The following is a 21,167-nucleotide window of genomic DNA, read 5'->3' as shown; positions in this document are numbered from 1 at the left end:
ATTTCTGCATTATTCAAGAGCACCTTCAACAGCAAAGAGTTTTAGTTCATTAATGTAAAATGGATAGCTTGAAAGTACTGTAAACTGATTTTGCGAAGGCGTCCGCTAAATTATGTAAATTATTTTTATTAACGCGGAAGTTCTTTTGAAGGAGGCGCCGGAATTCCGGTGATGTGCGTCACCAACAACACCCGGTGCTCCCCAGCGCGAGCGCAGCGACTCGGACTCTCCGTGATCGGCTTCGGTGGATAATGAACACCTAAAAAGTGCTTCATGGTTTTATTTTACAGCCATGTACAGACCGTCGTTTGTCGCTCAGGTAGTTTTGCTGTTTGTTTGGTTTAAATGGTCGTTCTCCATGCTGGATAGACTGAAAGTCAGACAGGTGAGCGGGATTTTCTTCTAGATCAGTCTGGACTCAGTATTATGGGTATTATAAAGGTGTTTTCAGTATTATATGTGAGTGTTGATTATTAAATCACCTTGTTTACAGGTAACTAAAGCTCGTATCCTACAGGCTACACATCATGGAAATACACCGACTGATGTTCCTTATGAAACCGTTCATTTACTTCAACTTCATAACTACGTTTAAAATGTCTTAAGAAGCAGGAAAACACCTTTATACTTCATTCATAACTATACATGGGTCAAAATGATCCATTTCTCTTGTATGACAAAATCATTAGGATATTAAGATCATGTTCCATGAAGATATTTAGTAAATTAGGGTTAGACAAATATTGTCCGATCATAACAAACCATACATCAATGGAAAGATTATGTATTCAGATGATGATGATGCATAAATCATATTAATCATATTACATTTTCTTTTAAAAATGGACCCTTATGTTATTTCTTTGCCATACCCGTACTTCCATTTGTGTTGTTTTACAAGTTTTCTGATGACTTTACTGTTATTCTAAACTGTGGAAAATAGTATTGCTATTGCTCAGAAACTTTTACACATTGCTGACTCAAATATCCTACATGGACATATTTCTATCATTTTTACTATAGAACTTCAGTCTTATAATAGCTGCTTGAATGTGTTAATCCGCTCTTAACCTCGCCAGCAAGCTGAGACACTTTACTACAGACTTCAGGTTCAGGGTATTGAGCGTATGTTATCAGAGCCGTCTCTGTTACTCAAGACACGTTGTAGGAAGACACGGGTAACTCAAAGAGGAAAATGAAGGGGAGGTTTGGTCGTCTTCAAATTCCCCCTTATGTAGAGCTATGAGTGTATGTTAATGTAGCCTAAGTTACTGTTTATGCAAAAAGTTTTAAAACATAAATGTCACATAGGAAAAAAGTATTTTAATCTGTAAATGATGCATTAACTGCTAAGAGATGAACGCCCAGCAGGAACAGACACTCACTCTGAATGCAGTAACACATCGTGTCTTATTTTCTCTGTAGCAGACCTCTTACACACACTAGGACTGTAACGCTATGATGATCGGCTCAGAAAATATCACGGTTGCACAGTATATATTAAACAATAATTCTTATCAGTAACAATGACTCTTAAAAGAATAAGAACAAGTTATTTGAGTGAACAAATCCTTTATTGTAATAAACTTGAAATCATGTTAATGAACGTAAGCCTCCCTTCAGAGGAAAAAATCAAAAACAAAAAAACTATAACAAAATAAAGCCATAAGCCTTATGTATAGCTATATCACACTTTAACATTTTAATTAATGTTTTAAAATTTGTTATCAAAATTGTTATCAAATGAAAATTTAACAACTTTTATTTTTGGCAAAGTGCTGCACAACAGAGGTATTTTAAGTTAAAACATGGACAAACATGATATTCCTTAAAATAATGTTTAAATGAATTATTATAAAGAATATTATTATTGTTGTCATAACTTTTAAGTACATTGTACAATGCTAATTTATTTCTGTCAGGACTTCGAGTTAAATTGAACTTTTATTTTGACGGGTTGTAGCAGATCTTTGAGTTTAGTGTATTTGATGGTTTTTCTCAAATAAAGCTGTAGACGCTGAAAACAGTATGTAGCAGATAAAACGGCACCACTCATATCTACTTTTGATTTATCCATCCATCAGATTTGAGTGACAGCCTCGTTAAGGTTATTCTGTAAATCCCATGTTCACGACTGCACCGGGACTCCCTCTGCATCACAGAAACTATACGGCCTTATAACGTGTTATAAATGTGACCCCTTTATCTGCACGGAGGGATGATGTCTGTGAACATGTTGGATGTATTGCCTGCTTTTGCAGCCACTTTGCGTCCACATTTTTAGCAAATTGGATTCGTCCTCAAAGACAACCCCACGTTCCTGTTGTTTTATAGTATTCCCTTACTGCAAATTTAAACGTTTTTTAGGCGGGGGATGGAGATTAGATACAATCTCTGTCATTTCAGCAGAGTGAAGCAGCCAAAATAAATAGCATATGCGCGTGTGAGATTATTATATATATATTTTCCTTTTTCTTTTTTTTTTAACGGTATATATGCAAATGTTTACGGTATGATAACCGTGTATGTTCAAACCGTGATAGACCGTCATACCGGTATATCGTTACAACCCTACACACAATACACATTTCTTATTATTAAGCCTAAAAAACTAACCACTGGTGGTGGTTGAGGAGAGACCCCCCACATGATTGTAAAGTGCTTTGGGTGTACAGCAATACACAATAAAGCGCTAAAGAAAAAAAAAAAAGTTTTTTAGTGTCACTATCAATCAGGATTGTACAATCTCTTTATAATTTTAAATGTAATTTATTTAAAGTGTAGCTGAAGTATACTTGCAATAGTTAGGTTATAGTTCCACTTTAGTACAATCAAATATACATCTTTAGTTGGACCTCAGCACTACTTCCACACAATTAAAGTGCATTAAGTGCACAATTAGTTGTTCCAATTTACCAGTTTAGTATACTAAAAGTACAATAGCAGGGTATTTTTATTAAGGACATATGTAAATGTATTTGTAGTATACTTAGCATGAAATAAATATATTTCAAATACATTTAGTTTAGTTATTTTCACTAGGGAAGCTATATTGGATATGTAGAGTCTCTTAGATCTCTCTCCCATCAGAAGATATCCATATAAAACATGGTTTTCTGGTTTACACACACGCACGCGCACACACACGCACGCACACACACACACACACACACACACACACACACACACACACTCATGTTGGTTTTTGTGGTTTATGGGGACTCTCCATAGGCGTAATGGTTTTTATTCTGAACAAACTGTGTGTGCTATTGCCCTACACCAACCCTACACCTAAACTTAGCCCTCACAGGAGACTTTGTGCATTTTTAGATTTTCAAAAAAACACCATTTAGTATGTTTTTTAAGCCTTTTGAATTACGGGGACATAGGCAGTGTCCTCATAAACCACCTTCATATTGTAATACCTCTGTCATACCCATGTCATTATACACATTTGTGTCCTCATAAACCACATAAACATGCACACACACACACACACTCACACACACACACACACACACACACACAGACAGAGATGATCAGATCTCTGAACTGAACTCATGTTAACACACACACCATTGTGTAGCTGACATTGATGCATCTTCTGTAAAGACGCTTCTCTTTTACATTCTTAAAACAATGCATTCTTAAGCTAATCTTTCTCTTTTCTCTCTCTCTCTTAAGGAATGGAGTGGTGCTGGTGAGTAATGACACAATACATCACTTCAGAATGTCTTCATGGCTCCTTTTAGTATTTCACATGCACACTATAGACCTGTACAGTAAAGTAAGACGTTTAAACGGAGACATTCAAGGAAGCATTTTGTGCTTCTGCATGTCAAAACAGTTTGATGGTTTATGTTCCCGGTCTTATTCTGAACAAACATTTGATGTTGATATATGGTCATGGTCTCTAAAGACATTCACTCCAAAGAGCTCTATTTTTATGAATACAAACCTCTTCATACAGTGTGAGAAAACAATCCACTTCTACTGTAAACTGTCATTGTACTAAAGCCAAAAGATTTCAGACTTGATTTTCAATCAAAACTTGAGCTGAATTGAGCTGAAAGATGACACTGTTGTCTTCTGGAGAGCTGCATTATAGCTGACTTCAATTGGTTCATAATTGACACATTTTGCAACATTAACACTGTTATTGAACTGAATTGAATCAACATTAAACTGACTCAAGCAACGCTGTTACTTTCCTGTCTATCGCTGTGAAGATGCTTTGAAATACACTGTATTTATATAGTGCTATAGAACTAAAGTTGGCTTGACTTCTGCTCACTATTAGAGTTGTGCTATAGGTGAACTTGTGCTGTCAACAGAATAAAATAAATCATGACTCCCGTGATTTTTCATTCCTGATTCACAACCTTTTTTCTTCAGAAAGCAGAATGAGATGTTAATGATGTCAGATTCAGTAAATGTTAGCTTAATCCTCCGCTCCCCAGTTTAATAGTCCAAAAACTGTTTTCATCGTTTTAGACTGCTGTTGTGTGTGATGCAGCTTTCTGAAATCTTGCTAATTATTGCAATAATAATACATATACAGAGGATAACATAAGTATTGAACGTGCCACCATTTTTCTCAGTAAATATATTTCTAAAGGTGCGGTCATGATTTTTTCACCAGACGTTGGTAACAACCCAAGTACTCCATACATACAAATAAAACAAAACAAATAAGTTCAGAAATGAAGTTCTGTGTAATAAAAGTGACGCAGGGAAAAGTACTGAACTACTGAAATGTATTGAATACTTTGTACAAAAGCCTTTGTTGGTGATGACAGCTTGAAGACGCCTCCTGCAGGAGAAACTAGTGGCATGCATTGATCAGATGTGATCTTGTCTTCAAATCTGGAAGGTTCTGTGGGTCTCTTCTATGAACTCTGACCTTTAGTTCTTATTTTCTATTGGGTTCAAGTTCGAGAGTTTGCTTGGCTGTGTTTGGGATCATCTTCATCATCCTGGTACTGTAGGAGTTGGACTGAAGCAGCTAATATTAATTTCCACTGACGAGGGGCAGGATTGCTTTCTAGATTTCAGCTGGATTTTCCATGGCTTTATGCACCTCCCTTTCTTCTTCACAGAACTTCATTTCTGAATTTGTTTCTTTTGTTTTCTTTGTATGTATGGATTATTTGGGTTGTTACCGACATCTGGTGAACATTTCAAGTCAACAGCACCTTTAGAAATATATTTACTGAGAAAAATGGTGACGTGTTCAATACTTATTTTACCCGCTGTATTTAGCTGACATTAAATGTAAGAAAAATACCATTCTAGTCAGTCAGACGTTGTGCCATGGATCTGACGCGTGTCCTGTTTTGCGTGTTTGTGTTGTGTTGTGCTGGACTGAACAGAGCGAGAGCTGCCTGAGCTGAGACTCTGTACGCTCCGCTGGCTGGACGTCTGTGTCTGTGTGCGGCTCTCCATCCATCCTCTGCGTATGTACAACATCACAGCTCATCTTATCGGCCATTACAGCGACTGACTGAGTTCACTGACACTCTCCTGTGTTTGTAGTGGCAAACGAATCACTGACGATTGAGTTGAGCGACTCTGAAACTGGGGACTCCTACACGCTGCTCCTGTGGAAACGGAGCAACACTCTCAGGGTACGTCTGTGGCCGAGTCAGAATCACTGATAGCTTCACAAAACAAGTTTGTTTTGTTTCACATCGTGTGGTTTAGTTCGAGTTTCAAGGCAGAATGAATGTCACACTCCAAGTGAGGATTTGTATGAAACACAGTTGAAGTTGATGATTGATGTGCCGCAGAACATATGGAAGTGTTTTTTTTCTTCCTTGTTGATGGACCTATATATTTAGCTATCTTAAATGCATATATAGTTATTATAGTTATATAGAATTGAGCTGCCACCTGCTCTTCTGTTTTACTGCTGCTCTCGGTCAGTGTGAACTCTTCTTTAAGCTAAACTGAATCTGTGGCATTAATGATTGTATTTTCTCCTTCACCAGTGGATCAGCAGTAGTGGCGATTCGTTGTTTCAGCCTCGCAAAGCTAAAATTCAGGGGCATGTAATGAACGTGACGTCCCATCAGGCCTTTGTGAGTGAGCGCTTGCGACCTTCATGTGTGTTGAATCAGTGTGCAGCGTGTTTGCAGTGGTTTGAGTGTGTGTCTGTCGCCCTCCAGTGGATTGTGCGGTATAACTGTTTCCCAGCCCAGCCTGGATCCAGGGTCAGCGTGTCTGTTCACAGCCACAGTCGTGTGCTCATTAGCACATCTTACCTCGTAGAGAACACAGGTCTGTCTCTCTCTCTCTGTACTACTGTCAGAATATCAGAACACAGCTGCATTCACATCTGCTGTTTTCCATGTGTGTTTCAAATCCAGACACTGACGATCCAGTGCCCAAAGCCAGTGTTACGGTGGATGAACATGCTAAACGCTTCACTGTACGAATGGACACCGACAGAAGTGAAGTGAAGATGAGCCTGTGCTACAATAATTCACATGCAGTGTGTGAAGGAATTGATTTTAATCAGGTGGGTGAAGGTCATCTTACTTTGTTAGATCTAAATTTTTTAGAAGGTAGACTTCATAATAAAAGACAATACTAAAGGGAAACTCATTCTCATTCATGTGAAAATAAAACCACATTTATATGCTAATATGATCATTGCATAATTTTTAATTCTATTAAAAGTATTTATACATCATGCAAGGATTCATTGGGCTTATTTATGCTTGTTTACCTAAATATTTCTCATTGTGAATATTTACTGTATGGTTTCACATAACACACACAGTGTTTCCATGGATTAATATACGATTTCTCAAATGACCGGATGTATGAAGCTGTGACCATCATAGAGTGTATAAATCTTCAATAAGCCATTGAGGTGTTGTGTTTGTGTTGCAGATTGAACCGAAGGTTAAAACCTTCAATCTGAGCTTCCCCTACCTGATACCTTGTGTCTGTGTACAGGTGTGCTGCTCTTCACACACACACTCACACTCACCCTCTCTCACACACACGCACACTCACACACGTTTGTTTTTGTGAAAAGTGGGTTCATCCCATAGGTGTAATGGTTTTTATACTGTACAAACTGTATGTGCTATTGCCCTACACCTAAACTTAGTCCTCACAGGAGACTGTTTGCATTTCTACTTTCCCAAAAAAAACTCACTCTGTATGATTTATAAGCGTTTTGAAAAGTGGGGACATGGGGCAATATCCTCATAAGTCACCTTCTCATTGTAATACCTGTGTCATTATGCACATTTATGTCCTCATTTTGTCACAAAAACACACTCACACACACACACACACACACACGCACTCACACACACACACACACACTGTTTTTGAAAATGTTTTTGCTCCCTATAAGTGTATGCATCATTCTGTGTTCACAGCTGTGGTTTCCAGGCCATGATTCCAGAAGAAACACACAGTGTCCTTTAAAAGAGAGAGCACTGCCACGTGAGTCAATGATGTTTGTGGAAGCAACTCTGTTTGTTGTTGTTGTTACTTTCCCATTCATAACACTTAGTGTAAAGATCACGTGATCATGTGCAGTATATATATTATTAGTATTGACGTGCACAGAGAGGATTGAACTGATAACTGAACCAGAACGTCATGTCAACTCTTCCATAGGAGAGAAATTAATTGAGTCTGATCCAAATGAAATCCCCTTTCAATAGAAGGGTACGGTGTAAAGAATAAAATGTCACTGCGTTTGGTAAAGTGACTGTGCAGTGTTACTCTCTCCCATCAGTCTTTCTTCCATGTGTTTATTCTGCCTAAAATCGCACAATCCTAGAAGCTTGTCTCTGCACAGGATGAAAAAAATAAGAATTGTAAGATAAACAAATCTGAGATATACATAATTGCAAAAACAGGCAACTTTGTGAGAGAAAAAGTAGCAGTTCCCTTTTTAATTTGTTTTATTTTGTGGAAGAAACAAGCTTCCATACATTCTGACCGCACTCAAACTGACATGTATCGATCATGAAGGAGGAACTGCTATGCTGCCAATTCAGTGAACAATTTCAAAGATGAAATATTTAAATATATATGTAAAATGTCCCTTATAGATATTACAAATGAACAGCTGTGTTATATTTGACTGAGTTGGAGAACGAGGAGCAGTGCTGGTGTAGCAGTGAGCTGCTGTCCATACAGAGCGTTTCAAATCAGTCAAGAAGCTGTAGAGTAACTGCAGCAGTCAGCTCAGTGTCTGTGGTGTGGTTGACTGACAGCTTCGTTTCTGTGCTGCTCCTGCAGACGGAGGTGATATCTTGTCCTCGAGTTCAGTTAGAGTTCGTGGCTCTGTTCTGGAGTGGAAGCCTCTCTGCCCCGCTGACCAATCAGATCCCTCCGTCTCTCTGTGCTGGCTAATCCACACGCAGAACTCTTACTGTGTCCCCGCCCCCAACGCCACCCTCCACCGGACCAAGCTAGTGCGTGACGATCCCACAAACATCGTAAGTGACTCACTGTATGCTGTGCACAGAGCATATGTATTTATTGAATGAAACAGTAGGCCATATGCAACAATCCACTTTTAAACAGCAGTATGTTACACTTGTCACATGACCTCATTGTTACGTTTTGTGTAAAACTAGTTTTTAACAGTCCGATCAAATGCGTCAAGAACTTCTCTCCCTAAAAATGCAACGTCAACTTGGATGCATTGCATATACTGTACATTTTGTCACTTAAGTATTTTATGTATACTTTGCCCAGTTCACGCAGTGTATTGAATGACAGTATGCTATGCACAACATAAGGATTTTGCTTTTCCAACAGCAATATAATATGTCTGCTGTGGATAAACACCCTCAGATGTGTGTGAAGGTAACGCATGCTCAAGCACACATTAATGCATGACTCAAATGTTCAGGTTTCTCATGTGTGCATGATGTTTTGGTTGCAGTTTTCTCTCAATGGCAGTGGTCGGGTCTTCTGTCCGTTCGAGTCAGGTGAGGAGAGGAGAGCAGGAGGGTGTGAGGTGAGGTGTGCTGGCCTCTGTCTGACTCTCTCTCTCTCTCTCTCTCTCTCTCTCTCTGTCTCTCTCTCTGTCAGAGGGCCGCTCAGAGTGGAGCGTGGCGGTCGATCCTGGATCTCTGCACCTGCTCCTGCACCTGAGCTCCAGCGTCGCCGCTTCGTTTGCTGCTCAGCTGTGCGCCAGAGAGGGAGAGACCTGTGTATCTCAAGGAAACGTCATCTCACGCTGGGTGGTTAGTAGAGCTCCTGCTGTTTAAAGAGTTCAATTCCAGATTCAGTTGGTGTTTGCATTCAGCAACACATGAGAAAAATGTGAAAGAATCTCATATGTGAGAAGTCTGTGGGCATCTGTTGCTAAAGCCCCTGCCACATTTGTCCTTTTCTTGTGTGTTATAGGGTAGAATGAACTTTTAAACTTAGACCACATTATTAGATTACCTTTTGACTTCATGAATATATACAAGTCACAGCTTAATTACTTTTTTCTTTCTTTTTTGTGCAGTTATTTAAAGACCACAAGTACCTTTTTTGTCACTGGTGTTACCTTCTTTAGCAATATTAAAGTTTTTATGTAATGTTATTTCTCTTTTTTTTTTCAGCACATGTAGTCCGAGTTACGGAGAAATAATGAAAATGCAAGAAATAAGGAGATTGTTTTATTTGTTTAATGTGACCACAGTAACACCGGTGACAAACATAAGCCCTGATATACTGATCTTCACTGGTGTTGTCCATAAAGAAGTGACAGTAACACCAGTGACAATTTCCTTCAAAAATGCATTTTACAGAATGTCTGCTGCAAGATACCAAACCACATGTTGTCAGTCATGGTATGCTCACTAAATTCTAGTCGAATCCATTTATATTCTAGTTTTTTACAGGAATTAAAACAATAAACGGCTCATACCAGTGACATCGACTGAAAGCTTCATATGAAATCATGAGATAAATGAGAGAATTTCTGATAACTGAAAAGAAACAGTGGGACTAACATGGGCCTTTTTTCATAGATCATCAGGAAATAGGAAGAAGGAAGTCAAGTGATGTCATCAGTGTGATTTTAATTTTAAATTGTTTTATTCCAAAATAAAAGACTTTTGTTAAACGGCAACACCAGTGACACAACTCCAGGGGACCACTATTTTCATTATATATTTTATAATATTTATTCATCATTTATTTTTTTTATGCCATTTATATCATGACATGGTTATGAAAACAGTATTGTATTTTAAATGGTAGAAAACCCTGTTTATGACATGGCTGTGGGGATGAGCAGTTTTGTGGTGCTTGGAATTCTATATAATTAATTAAAAAACAAATATTGCCACATTGACTCAAGAAGGTCTAATTGTTCAAACAACATGGATGCATTTTAAAATATTAAGAAACCGTAACCCTAAAGTGTTTTTCAAGTGCAATATTTCTGTAAAGGTTAGGGACAGAATAATGGACATTTCCATAGAATGACCAATAATAATCTGTAAAGTAGCTCTTCTTATACAGCTGCTCTTGCATTTCTTGTCATGATAATGTAAAAGTTGAATTCCAACTCCAATGTGGTAAGTATCTGTGTAAGAATGTGCAGTAGGTGTGTTGTTCTGGCAAGCGATCTGACTTCTGTTATTACTGACCTCCTCAGGATGGAGGCGCCACTGAGGCTGAGCTGAGAGTGCCCTTCCCCTTCCTCTCATCAGCACTGTGTGTGCAGGTAATGCCTTTCATTTACAGTCTGGCCATTTATCATTTCTTTTCTGTTATAACTCTTTTCAGTTAATCGCTGCATGGGTCATACTAGCTTAGTACTCACACTGTTTCTGCTCACAGAAGTCATAGCAGACGCTACATTTAACAGCTCTTCCTTAACTCAGAGCTGAGCTCTTTGTTTTTGCGCAAAAATTTATAAAAGTTTATACAAAATAACTATTTATTTCTGAGATGACGACCCGAGACCACTATTGACTACAATGTAGCGTACCACTGTTTCACAAACCATGGTTTGTAAAAGGTAGGCAGTACACAATGTTCAAAATTTTGTAGGCAGTATTGTTATTTATTTATTTATTCTTGTCTTTTTGAAAGAAATTAAGACTTTTGTTCAGTAAGGACATAATAAATTGATCAAAAGTGCCAGTGAAGACATTTATGATGTTACACAAGATTTATATTTCAAATAAATGCTGTTCTTTTGAACTTTCTATTCATCTGTGAATCCTGAAAAATAAAATGTATCACAGTTTCAACAAAAATATTGTGCAGCACAGCTGTGTTCAACATTGATAATAATCAGAAGTGTTTGTTGAGCAGTAAATCAGTATATTATTATGATTTCTGAAGATCATGTGACACTGAAGACTGGAGTAATGATGCTGAAAATACAGCTGCAGATCACAGAAATACATTACAGTTTAACATAATATTCACAGAGAAAACAGTGGGTTTTAAATAATATTTCACAATATAATTATTATTTTTTTGTGATCAAATAAAAAAAACTTTTTCTAAAACATTGACGTTTTTTACCGACCCCAAAATTTTGACCAGTAGTGTATATTGTGCAGTATGTAGCAATCTAGTATTTGATTGTGAAACCACTGCAGCTTGTGTCTGTCTGATCTGATGCTGTCTGTCTGTAGGTATGGCGCTTGGATCTCACTGGAAGACGAATCATTTGCCCTGACTGTAAGTAGAAACATCCATATAATAATTAGAGCACACTTGCTGACAGATGGAGCTGAATAGTCGTACTCATGCTGAAGCTTCACAGTCACACACAGGCGATGGGGTCTCATCACTGGCACTGCACTGACTCTTCTGGCTGCGGTCACTGTACTGGTCTGCATCACATGCTACCTGGTCAATATAATCACATCAGGTCAGTCCATACACATTTCCTTTTGATTTTTGGCCAGAATCAAGTACTAAAGAAGTGTACGAGCACTCAAATTCAATCAAATTCAAATTTTATTTGTCACATACATATACATACGTAGTACGACATGTAGTGAAATGTATTGTACGACTGTAATAATGACAAATAATGACTTTTAAAATGTTTAAATAACTTGTTTTTCTTAAATTACACTGTGCAATAGCAACACCATTATTACAAAATTACAGCGGGAGGCTTGCCTCCCCTGAGCCCACTGAGTTTAACAGACCCTCTAAAGTGCGTAGTGGGTTTGATGGAGGGTAAGTGAGAATTGATGGGGGAAAAGGTCACATAGCGTCTATTACACTATGATTGGCTTTTGTTTCTTCTTTTTTTCTGTTCCACTCTCTGGTAAACTCACCCATTTATGGTGCTTTTCCACTGTGTGGTACGGCACGGCAGGGGTCGGTTCGGGTCGGTTTGCATTTCCACTGCAGATTAGTACCATTTTAGAGTGGGCGGGATTATTCTCATGTCGTTATTGTTGCGCCGAGGCGGAACTATACAGGCTATAGTGACTCCTAAAAAACATTTTCATCCCGCGTCGCTCCATCACGCTCTCGCTGGATCCACTCCTCGGCTATTAACGAGAGGACAGTCTGTACTTCCTCAACAAACAATGAAACAGACATTTTTTGGTTGTTTAAAAAAGGTGCGCTCATTCAAAACAGTTGCGTTCGATCCATCGCTGGCTGTGCTGATTTAAATCTAGTGGGTCTGTCATGTCTCGTGCCGCAAATTCAGTGACTCAGGCAGTGATGATTTTCTCCGGCCAATCAGTGATCAGCAGAGTTTACACGTCACGTTTTGGTAACATTACGGCTCGCTTGGAATGTCGGCCGAGGTGAAAAAAGTACCAGGTACTGTACCCAGTGGAAAACCCCCCAAAAGTGAACCGTACCGTGCCATGCAGTGGAAAAGCGCCGTAAGATAACCGCTTTGTCACTTCAAAATCAAACCAGAAAAACAAATGTAAGGTTTTATAAGTGAGCATTCAGTTGGTGAAAGTAATGTTTATTTAACTTGAAAAATGTGTCAACATTAAGTGCAACTGAAACATGTTGCATTAAAAAAACAGGACTTTAAAATGAACTTGCATAAAATATGTTCAAAATGTTTATATTATGACCCTGGTTAATTTCTGTGTGAGAGGATGAAAGTGACCCTCGACAAAAAGAAAAAGCAAAAAAAAAGTTTTTGAAAATGAGGTTTATACTTCATCTGAAAGCTGAACAAATAGGCTTTCCATCTGAGGGTGCAAAAAAAAAATCTAAATATTGAGAAAATCTCCTTCAAAGTTGTCCAAATTAAGTTCTTAGAAATGCATATTACTAATCAAAAATTAAGTTTTGATATATTTACGGTAGGAAATTTACAAAATATCTTCATGGAACATGATCTTAATATCCTAATGATTTTTGTCATAAAAGAGAAATGTATAATTTTGATCCATACAGTGTATTGTTGGCTATTGCTACAAATATACCTGTGCTACTCATGACTGCTTTTGTGCTGCAGGGTCACAAATGTCTTTGTTTCTGCAGAGTGGCGGAGTGCTGAAAGACGTCCCGTGCTGCTCGTGTGCTCGTCTAACGATGCGGCCCATGTGGCTGCCGTCTGCAGTTTAGCCTCCGGCCTGCAGGGGGAGCTCTTGATGGATGTGAGGCTGGCGCAGTGGGTGTCCTCTCTGGCAGAGCTGGGACCTGTGCCGTGGCTGTACGGACAGTGTCAGGCTGTGCAGAAGGCGGGTGGTCTCGTCCTGATCGCCTGGAGCCCTGATGCCCAGCAGGCTTTTCTGAGATGGGCGAAGAGCGATTGGGTCGCTGGACCGGAGTTCTCTGAGACTGGGCTGTATAATGCTGTTGAAGAGGAAGAGCAGAAGTGCTGTGATGGAGAATGGATGGAGAATCCAGTAGAGTCGTCCTCTATCACGGCTCCTGTGCTCAACGCTACCCTCTCCTGTCTGTGGACGGGAATACACAGCGATGGCCACGGCCGGGGGTTTGGACTGGTGTGCTTCCAGGGTCTTAACAGCAGCAGCACTTACATCCCAAAACAGCTCCGGTGTGTGCCAAAGTACTGTCTCCCGAAGGACATGTCCTCTTTACTGCACGACCTGGGAGAGCCCACAAGAGCCCAAGGGAGTGGGCAATGCTGGCCCCGTCTTCTGTCCAAAGCGCTGTCGTTCTTCATGTGGCGTCAGCTCGCTCCCAGACTAAAGGCGGGACTTCCTGTGCCGAGCGTTCCCAAGTCCTCACGAAAATCAGTGATCTGTACAAAGCGAAAGCGACGAAAAAAGCAGCGAATTAAAGCACATTTGTCCAGAAAGGAGTATTCAAAGAAGCATTCTGCACCAGAGATACTAGGAGCCTGCTGATAGGATGAAGCCGTTTCACTCTCTGACTGAACTCGTGCTGTCCTCTGATTGTTTGAGTGGAGAGGGAATGAGAAGGCAGAGGTGATTCACAGACAGACAGTGCTGGCACTCTCCGGGGCTGGGCTGAAACATAAAACTCAGACTCCCGCTGTCTTCAAGTCCTCCTGTGAAGTTCCTGGTTAACCTCTGGTGCTGTATGTCCCTGGTTTTCTGCTTTATTTGTCCGCTGCTGTTATCTCGAGCGGCCTGCGGCTTTGAAGGCCCCACTGTTTCTGTTCAAGTGATTTCGAACAGATTAAATCCGTCCTTGTTCTAGCTTGTACTATTCTAGACAATGCTTGAAACTTCATATTGTTAGCACTTTTTGTGTTATTGCCTGCTTAATATGAATCACTTGTATTAATTTACCAACACTTTTATCCAAAGTAACTTACAAATGAGGTAATACATGTGCAGCGACACCTGAAAACTCGTCTCTTCCGTCACCATTTGACTTGATCATAAATTAAAAAAAACTTTGCTTTCTCTTTCCTTATTCCTCCCCGTTTAGCTTGTACTAATCCGATCAATGCCTGAAACTTCGTATTATAAGCACTTCCTGTGTCCTCTTAACGATGAATTGCTTATTTTCCTCAATTGTAAGTCGCTTTGGTTAAGTGTCTGCTAAATGAATAAATGTACAGAATGAAGTGAAGTCCCAACAAAGACCTGGAAAGTCTTGACTCAAAGAACACCTGCTGGTGATTGAGACATTTATGGTGCTGTTCATCCAGTATGTGCTTGTTTTGTAAATATGATCATTCTGCAATAAATATACAGTAAGCACTCCCTCAAGCGACGTACATTGCTGGCTGAAGATAAGAAATGTCTTCAGATAACATCTGAAGAAGGAGAATCCATGTAAACGCGTTATTTTTTGTACAAATACCTGCTTCAGTAGACTTGTCTTTGTATTGTACTGCTGCACTTGGAACAGTTGTAAACCAGAATCAGCGATTCTGTGCTTTAAATAAATGTATCCTCAAACATTAAAACTCCAGTTTAGCTGATTATTGCAGCCCAGTTTAATAAGTTCAGACAAATGATGTTTTTTTTTTTTCTGCCTTTGTTGTTCATGTCAGGTTGATCCATATTGTTGTACAGTTTTCATGTGGTCACAGTGATCTTATCTTCCTTTTTTGGACAGAATCAGGAACCATCTTGGAGCGATTTGACCAACAGTAAAATGCATGCAAATTCGTCTGTGCCGCAGCAAGAGCACGTTTACGTATTTCATTAAATGCGTCAGAAATTTAATAGAAAGTAACAGGGGTACACACAGGGAAACATCTATATATTCTCGTGGTTGTCAGAAAGCTATTTTCCCCCTGGAGCTATGCTGCAATCAAAACTGTTTTGGTGCACGATTGTTTTGTTGGCTACATGCTGCCGAACAAGTTTTCTCAACGGCCTGACATGCTTTGCAGATGCTTCACATTACGGCTCTTGTCTGTCACAATAACTGAAAGCTGGAGGTTATGCAAAATCTACCAAACCCCTCATTTTATCAAGCGTATTCATCCATTTGCACACATGGCGTGTTAGGTTTTGGTAGGATTCATGGCTTCTAGAAGAACTGCTGAAGCCAACTTTACAAAACAAACAAATGACAAAGTAGTCGACTCATTTGGGCTTTTCAATGATCGATTTGCTCTCCACAATTATTGGGTGACATCCTTTCCTCAGACTGCAACAGAAAACCCTTTTTTATGTACATGACAATGTTCCTTTTTTTTTTTTTTTGAGTTTGCAAAAGTGTCAACGTGCCTATGCACATCTATCACAGAATTCACTATACTTGTTTCTCAAAAAGCATATGCAAGCCAACCCGAAATATCTGCAATCCATTGTACTGCTTGCCAGTGAAATTGGATGTACAATGAAAAATGTAGGGATTTGTATGGACAAAACTATCTTGGTTGGAGAAGAGAGGAATTGGGACTTCAGCTGACAAAGGAAAGTAATTTCAGCAAGTTACTACATTTTGACAAAGGGTTACGAATACAACCTTTTTTACCCCTTTGGTCTAAGATGCACTGATGATTTGCTCACAATAAGAGGGGAAATCGAGCTAAACTAAGGCATTAGATGTCAAACCTACTGTATAACTGTATATACTGTATGCAAACACTTCATTCACTAGTTTATTTTCAGAACATTTGTGCTCAAATGTGCAACAGCTTCTAAGATGTAATATGAGTGCTTCAGGATTAGTTGGTGAATTTGCATATGACCCATATAGTAACTATCCTGTGTGTTGACTAACAAACAGGAGCATGCAAAACAGCACACGGCACACGATAAACAACCTGATCTTCCTCCACGTAAATGCCAAAAACAGCATGAGAGCTTGAGTACAGTCACTTTTCTTCACACGTGTATTGATAATGTCATTTTGCTTTGTTTTAATAGTTTTATTCAGTCACAGTATCGCATCAGATAGTGCACTATAGATCCCCTGAGGAACAATTCCACTCATTCTCTTCTATTGGAAATGAAGAATTGTATAAACTTGTTAAATCATCTAAACCAACAACATGTATGTTAGACCCTGTTCCATCTAAGCTCCTAAAAGAGGTGCTTACAGAAGTAACAGATCCTCTTCTGAATATTACTAACTCATCATTGTTATTAGGATATGTCCCAAAAACCTTCAAATTGGCTGTTATTAAGCCTCTCATTAAAAAAGCACAACTTGACCCCAAAGAATTAATTAATTACAGGCCGATCACGAATCTCCCTTTTCTGTCAAAGATATTAGAAAAGATAGTATCATCACAACTATATTCCTTCTTAGAGAAAAATTATATATGTGAGGATTTCCAGTCAGGTTTTAGACCATTTTAGTTACCAGTTACAAACGACCTGCTTTTATCATCTGATCGTGGTTGTATCTCTCTATTAGTGCTACTGGATCTTAGTGCCGTGTTTGACACTATTGACCACAACATTCTTTTAAATAGACTAGAAAATTATGTTGGCATTAGAGGAAGTGCACTGGCATGGTTCAAATCGTACTTATCTGACCGCCATCAATTTGTGGCAGTAAATGAAGAGATGAAAAAAAAGAAGGTACGCACGTCCAAGAGTATCTCGATCAGGTGCAAGATCAAAAAGTGATCAGAAAAAGTAGAAAAAAGATCTGCACACTGTTAATCCCTTTATTTTAAATGTTTAAAAAGCGACGTTTCGGTCAGAAGACCTTCATCAAGCAAACACAGTAAATGAAGAGATATCATACCAATCACAATGGAGTACCTCAAGGCTTAGTACTAGGGCCGTTACTTTTCACGCTTTACATGTTACCCTTGGAAGATATCATTAGGAAACATAGTGTTAGCTTTCACTCTTATGCTGATGATACCCAGCTCTATATTTCTTCGCGACCTGATGAAACTTACCAATTTTCAAAACTAACGGAATGTATAGTTGATATCAAAAACTGGATGACTAGCAATTTCTTACTGCTAAATTCGGAAAAAACAGAGGTATTAATTATTGGACCAAAAACTTTTGCCTGTAATAATCTAGATCACTGTCTAATACTTGATGGCTCCTCTGTAAATTCTTCGTCATCAGTTAGAAACCTAGGCGTACTTTTTGATAGCAATCTTTCCTTCGAAAAACATGTTTCTAGCATTTGTAAAACTGCATTTTTCCATCTTAAAAAATATATAAATTACGACCTATGCTCTAATTGTCTAATGTCTAAAGAGACACACTCTGTCAGTTTAAATCTAGATTAAAGACACATCTCTTTAACCTGGTTTACACATAATACACTATCACATTTCTATAATTCAAATCCGTTAAAGGATTGTTAGGCTGCGTTAATTAGGTCAACCGGAACTGGGAACACTTCCCAAAACACCTGATGTACTTGTTACATTGTTAGAAGAATGGCATCTACGCTAATATTAGTCTGTTTCTTTCTTATTCAAGAGATTCAAGATTTTTTATTTGTCACATACACAATTATACTGAGTATAACCAGCAGTGAAATGTAGGTCAGGTCCGCTCCAAGGACAGTGCAATTATAAAGAATACAAATATTAAGAAAAAGAAAAGTAGAAAAAAATAAAAGAATAAAATAACATAAAAAGTCTCCCGTGATGATAAAGGCAGCGTAAGGATGTTTGTTAATGTAGCCGCTGAGCACGTCGTGAAGCTTAGACAAAGCCAAGCCTGTGGTGGAATGTACACAGCAGTAACAATGATCGATGAAAACTCCCGGGGCAGATAAAATGGGTGGCAAGTAATGGAAAGATGTTCCAGATGAGGCGAGCAGGAACGCGACAGAATGGAGATATTCCTGGGATCACACCATTTCTTGTTAATCATGAAACACACTCCTCCACCCCTGCATTTACCGGCCTCTGCTGTTCTGTCCATCCGAAAAACAGAGAAGTTATCACTTAGCATAACAGCACCGTCCGGGACCGAGGATGAAAGCCACGTTTCTGACAAACAAAGGATGTTACAGTCCCTTATGTCCCGTTGGAAACTAATCCTGGCTCTAAGATCGTCCATCTTATTCTCCAAAGATTGGACATTTGCGAGCAGAATGCTCAGAAGAGGAGGAATGTGAGCCCTTTTCCAGACTCTGTCTCGAATCCCAGCGCATTTCCCGCGGTGTTTCTTGATCCTTCGCCTCGGGGGGTTGTTGTTTATCTCCGCATTCCGAAGAATCCCCAGAGGCCACACTGGATTCGTGGCTAAAGTGTCCTGGAACAGGTTAGTGTAGCGGTTCCCAATGTCCAAAAGTGTTTCTATGTTATAGGTGATCAGTGCCGACGTGAAATGTGTAAAAAGAGAAAGTAAAAGTAAGTAAAAAAGTAACTTAAAGCAAAATCTAAGCGGAGCGGCCTGGACGGCGTCTGAACACAGTAGCGCCATTTTCTAGTTCCGAGGTCACCGTAGCCACCCAGATCCAGACTGTATCCAGATCAGATGTTGGATCAGCACCTAGAGATGGCCTCTACAGCCAGGACACCTAGATGAGCCCCAGAGACAGATCCCCAGTGAAGACCCTGTCTCCAAGACGGCCATCGGGACAAGACCACAGGAACCAGATGCACAATCTGACTCTGCTTTAGCCTAGATTTAAACTGCTGATTTTGTCTGGCCAGAGGAGAATGACACTATTTCAACAAACTATTTCCCCGTCTAAATACTGTAAAGCTGATATCAAGCCATCCAGCTTTATATCAAGCCGAAGTAAAGCTGCTTTGACACAATTTGCATTGTTAAAAGCACTATACAAATAATATTGACTTGACTTGACTTGACAGTGCGGCTCAAAGTTGAGCTCTGCTCTGATTGGCTGTTTCACAATGTGGCTCATTTCAGTAGCTCACACAGCAGGAAAGAAACACAGGGAAAATATATATTTCAATACTTTCTCGCGCAGTTATATCATTGGGTAACTATACTGTATATAAAATGCGGGCATCAGGGAGCCTCTATTAATATGCTAGGCATTGAGACTGCTTTGGAATGCACAATCGCTTTTTAGTTTCACTTTCGAGATTTGCGACGCACAAACTTTGTTTATACTATGGAGCGTCAGTACTTACCACACATTTTACAAGATCAGATGCTTGTCAGTGGTGCTCAGGATCTGTAAATCATTCGCTATCATCCTCAGTCATCTCTGCTGACTTATTTGAACGCCTTATTTGCTTTCCATGCCTTTCTGAATACAGACACCAACCCGTCCCTGCACTTCACACGACCTGGAACATAACATTTATTTCCATGATCTGCCATTTTCACTGTTGTCCTCGCTTGTTTCTTCACAATACCTGCAGAACTTCTGATGCTTCGGCTGGCGGCTGGCCTAGAACATGGGCGGGTATATTCAAATGTTGTGGGCATAACTATTAGTGATCCCGACTGTAATGTCACAGTCGGTGTTATGTTCTGATTCGCCTATATATCACAAGATTTAAATAAGAAGGATGAAACAATGGTGATTGAGGCTCACGGTATGTCATTTCCATGTGCAGAACTGTTATTATTCAACTATGCCAAGGTAAATACAGTTTTCCATTCTATGGCACCTTTATGTCAATAAACAAGTTGCAAAAAAAACTTTTTGCTTTAAATACTGTTAGCAGCCTTCTCCCGGACTGTGATGCATACAATCCTCTTTGCCAATAAATTTCCATCCATGTTAGGCTGTTCCTCTCTCTTGCCAACTGAAAGAGGCTTCTTAATCCACTCATTATTCCAGTTTCAAAAGTCTACTTGTTGTCACGGTCGGTGACAGATGACTACAGCAACTTCGCAGGTTTTTTTTTTTTAAGTCGGCATGAAATCAAAATGTACAATTCTTATTTTTTAATGGAATACTGTAATGTTTATTATAAATAATTTATCCGTGCACTTCATTATTTTTTTTTAATTCATGTGCCTTTGTAATCTTTAATAAAAAATGTTAATATCCCCTCCCCCTCAAAACGAGACTCTACTCTTCCGGTCACGAGTAATGGCGCAAGGGCAGAGCAAGTGACGTAAGCAACGGAAAAGCTGCTGATGCTTCACTTTATAGAAATAAATGCATTGACCAGTACTGACGTGAGCCATGCGGGAGTACACTACCCTTAAAAATTGAAAGGATATTAGGATATTACCACAACATTACTCTTAGGACATCGCAAACCTTTTTTTTTATGAATATGACTTAACCTGATGGAGGACTCGCTCAGTCATTCAGGCAGTCTCTCTCTCTCTCTCTCACGCACTCTTAGGCATGTTTTGTCCCGTTGATCGTCTTCGTCGCAGTCATCCTTCATAAATAAAAAAATTCTTCATGCTAGCGTG

At 39.3% G+C, this 21,167-nt stretch overlaps 1 protein-coding gene across 1 annotated transcript; it reads left to right on the top strand.

Annotated features, from left to right (window-relative positions):
- Window positions 1-292: 292 nt before the first annotated feature.
- LOC306849921 (interleukin-17 receptor E-like) lies at window positions 293-15,333 on the top strand (the record flags this gene model as incomplete). The annotated part of the gene is made up of 18 exons (XM_079385304.1): window positions 293-385; window positions 1,080-1,178; window positions 3,685-3,700; window positions 5,373-5,456; window positions 5,536-5,627; window positions 5,991-6,080; window positions 6,168-6,279; window positions 6,369-6,520; window positions 6,898-6,963; window positions 7,398-7,464; window positions 8,272-8,471; window positions 8,797-8,844; window positions 8,924-8,969; window positions 9,073-9,227; window positions 10,637-10,705; window positions 11,631-11,676; window positions 11,762-11,869; window positions 13,471-15,333. 18 exons carry the CDS (start codon window positions 293-295, stop codon window positions 14,301-14,303), a joined length of 2,376 nt encoding a protein of 791 aa, XP_079241430.1. The 3' UTR covers window positions 14,304-15,333.
- Between the last annotated feature and the right edge of the window lie 5,834 nt (window positions 15,334-21,167).

This window comes from Barbus barbus (genome assembly GCF_936440315.1).
Source record: "Barbus barbus genome assembly, chromosome: 29".
NCBI lineage: Eukaryota > Metazoa > Chordata > Actinopteri > Cypriniformes > Cyprinidae > Barbus > Barbus barbus.
This window is presented reverse-complemented; position numbering and strand designations above follow the sequence as displayed.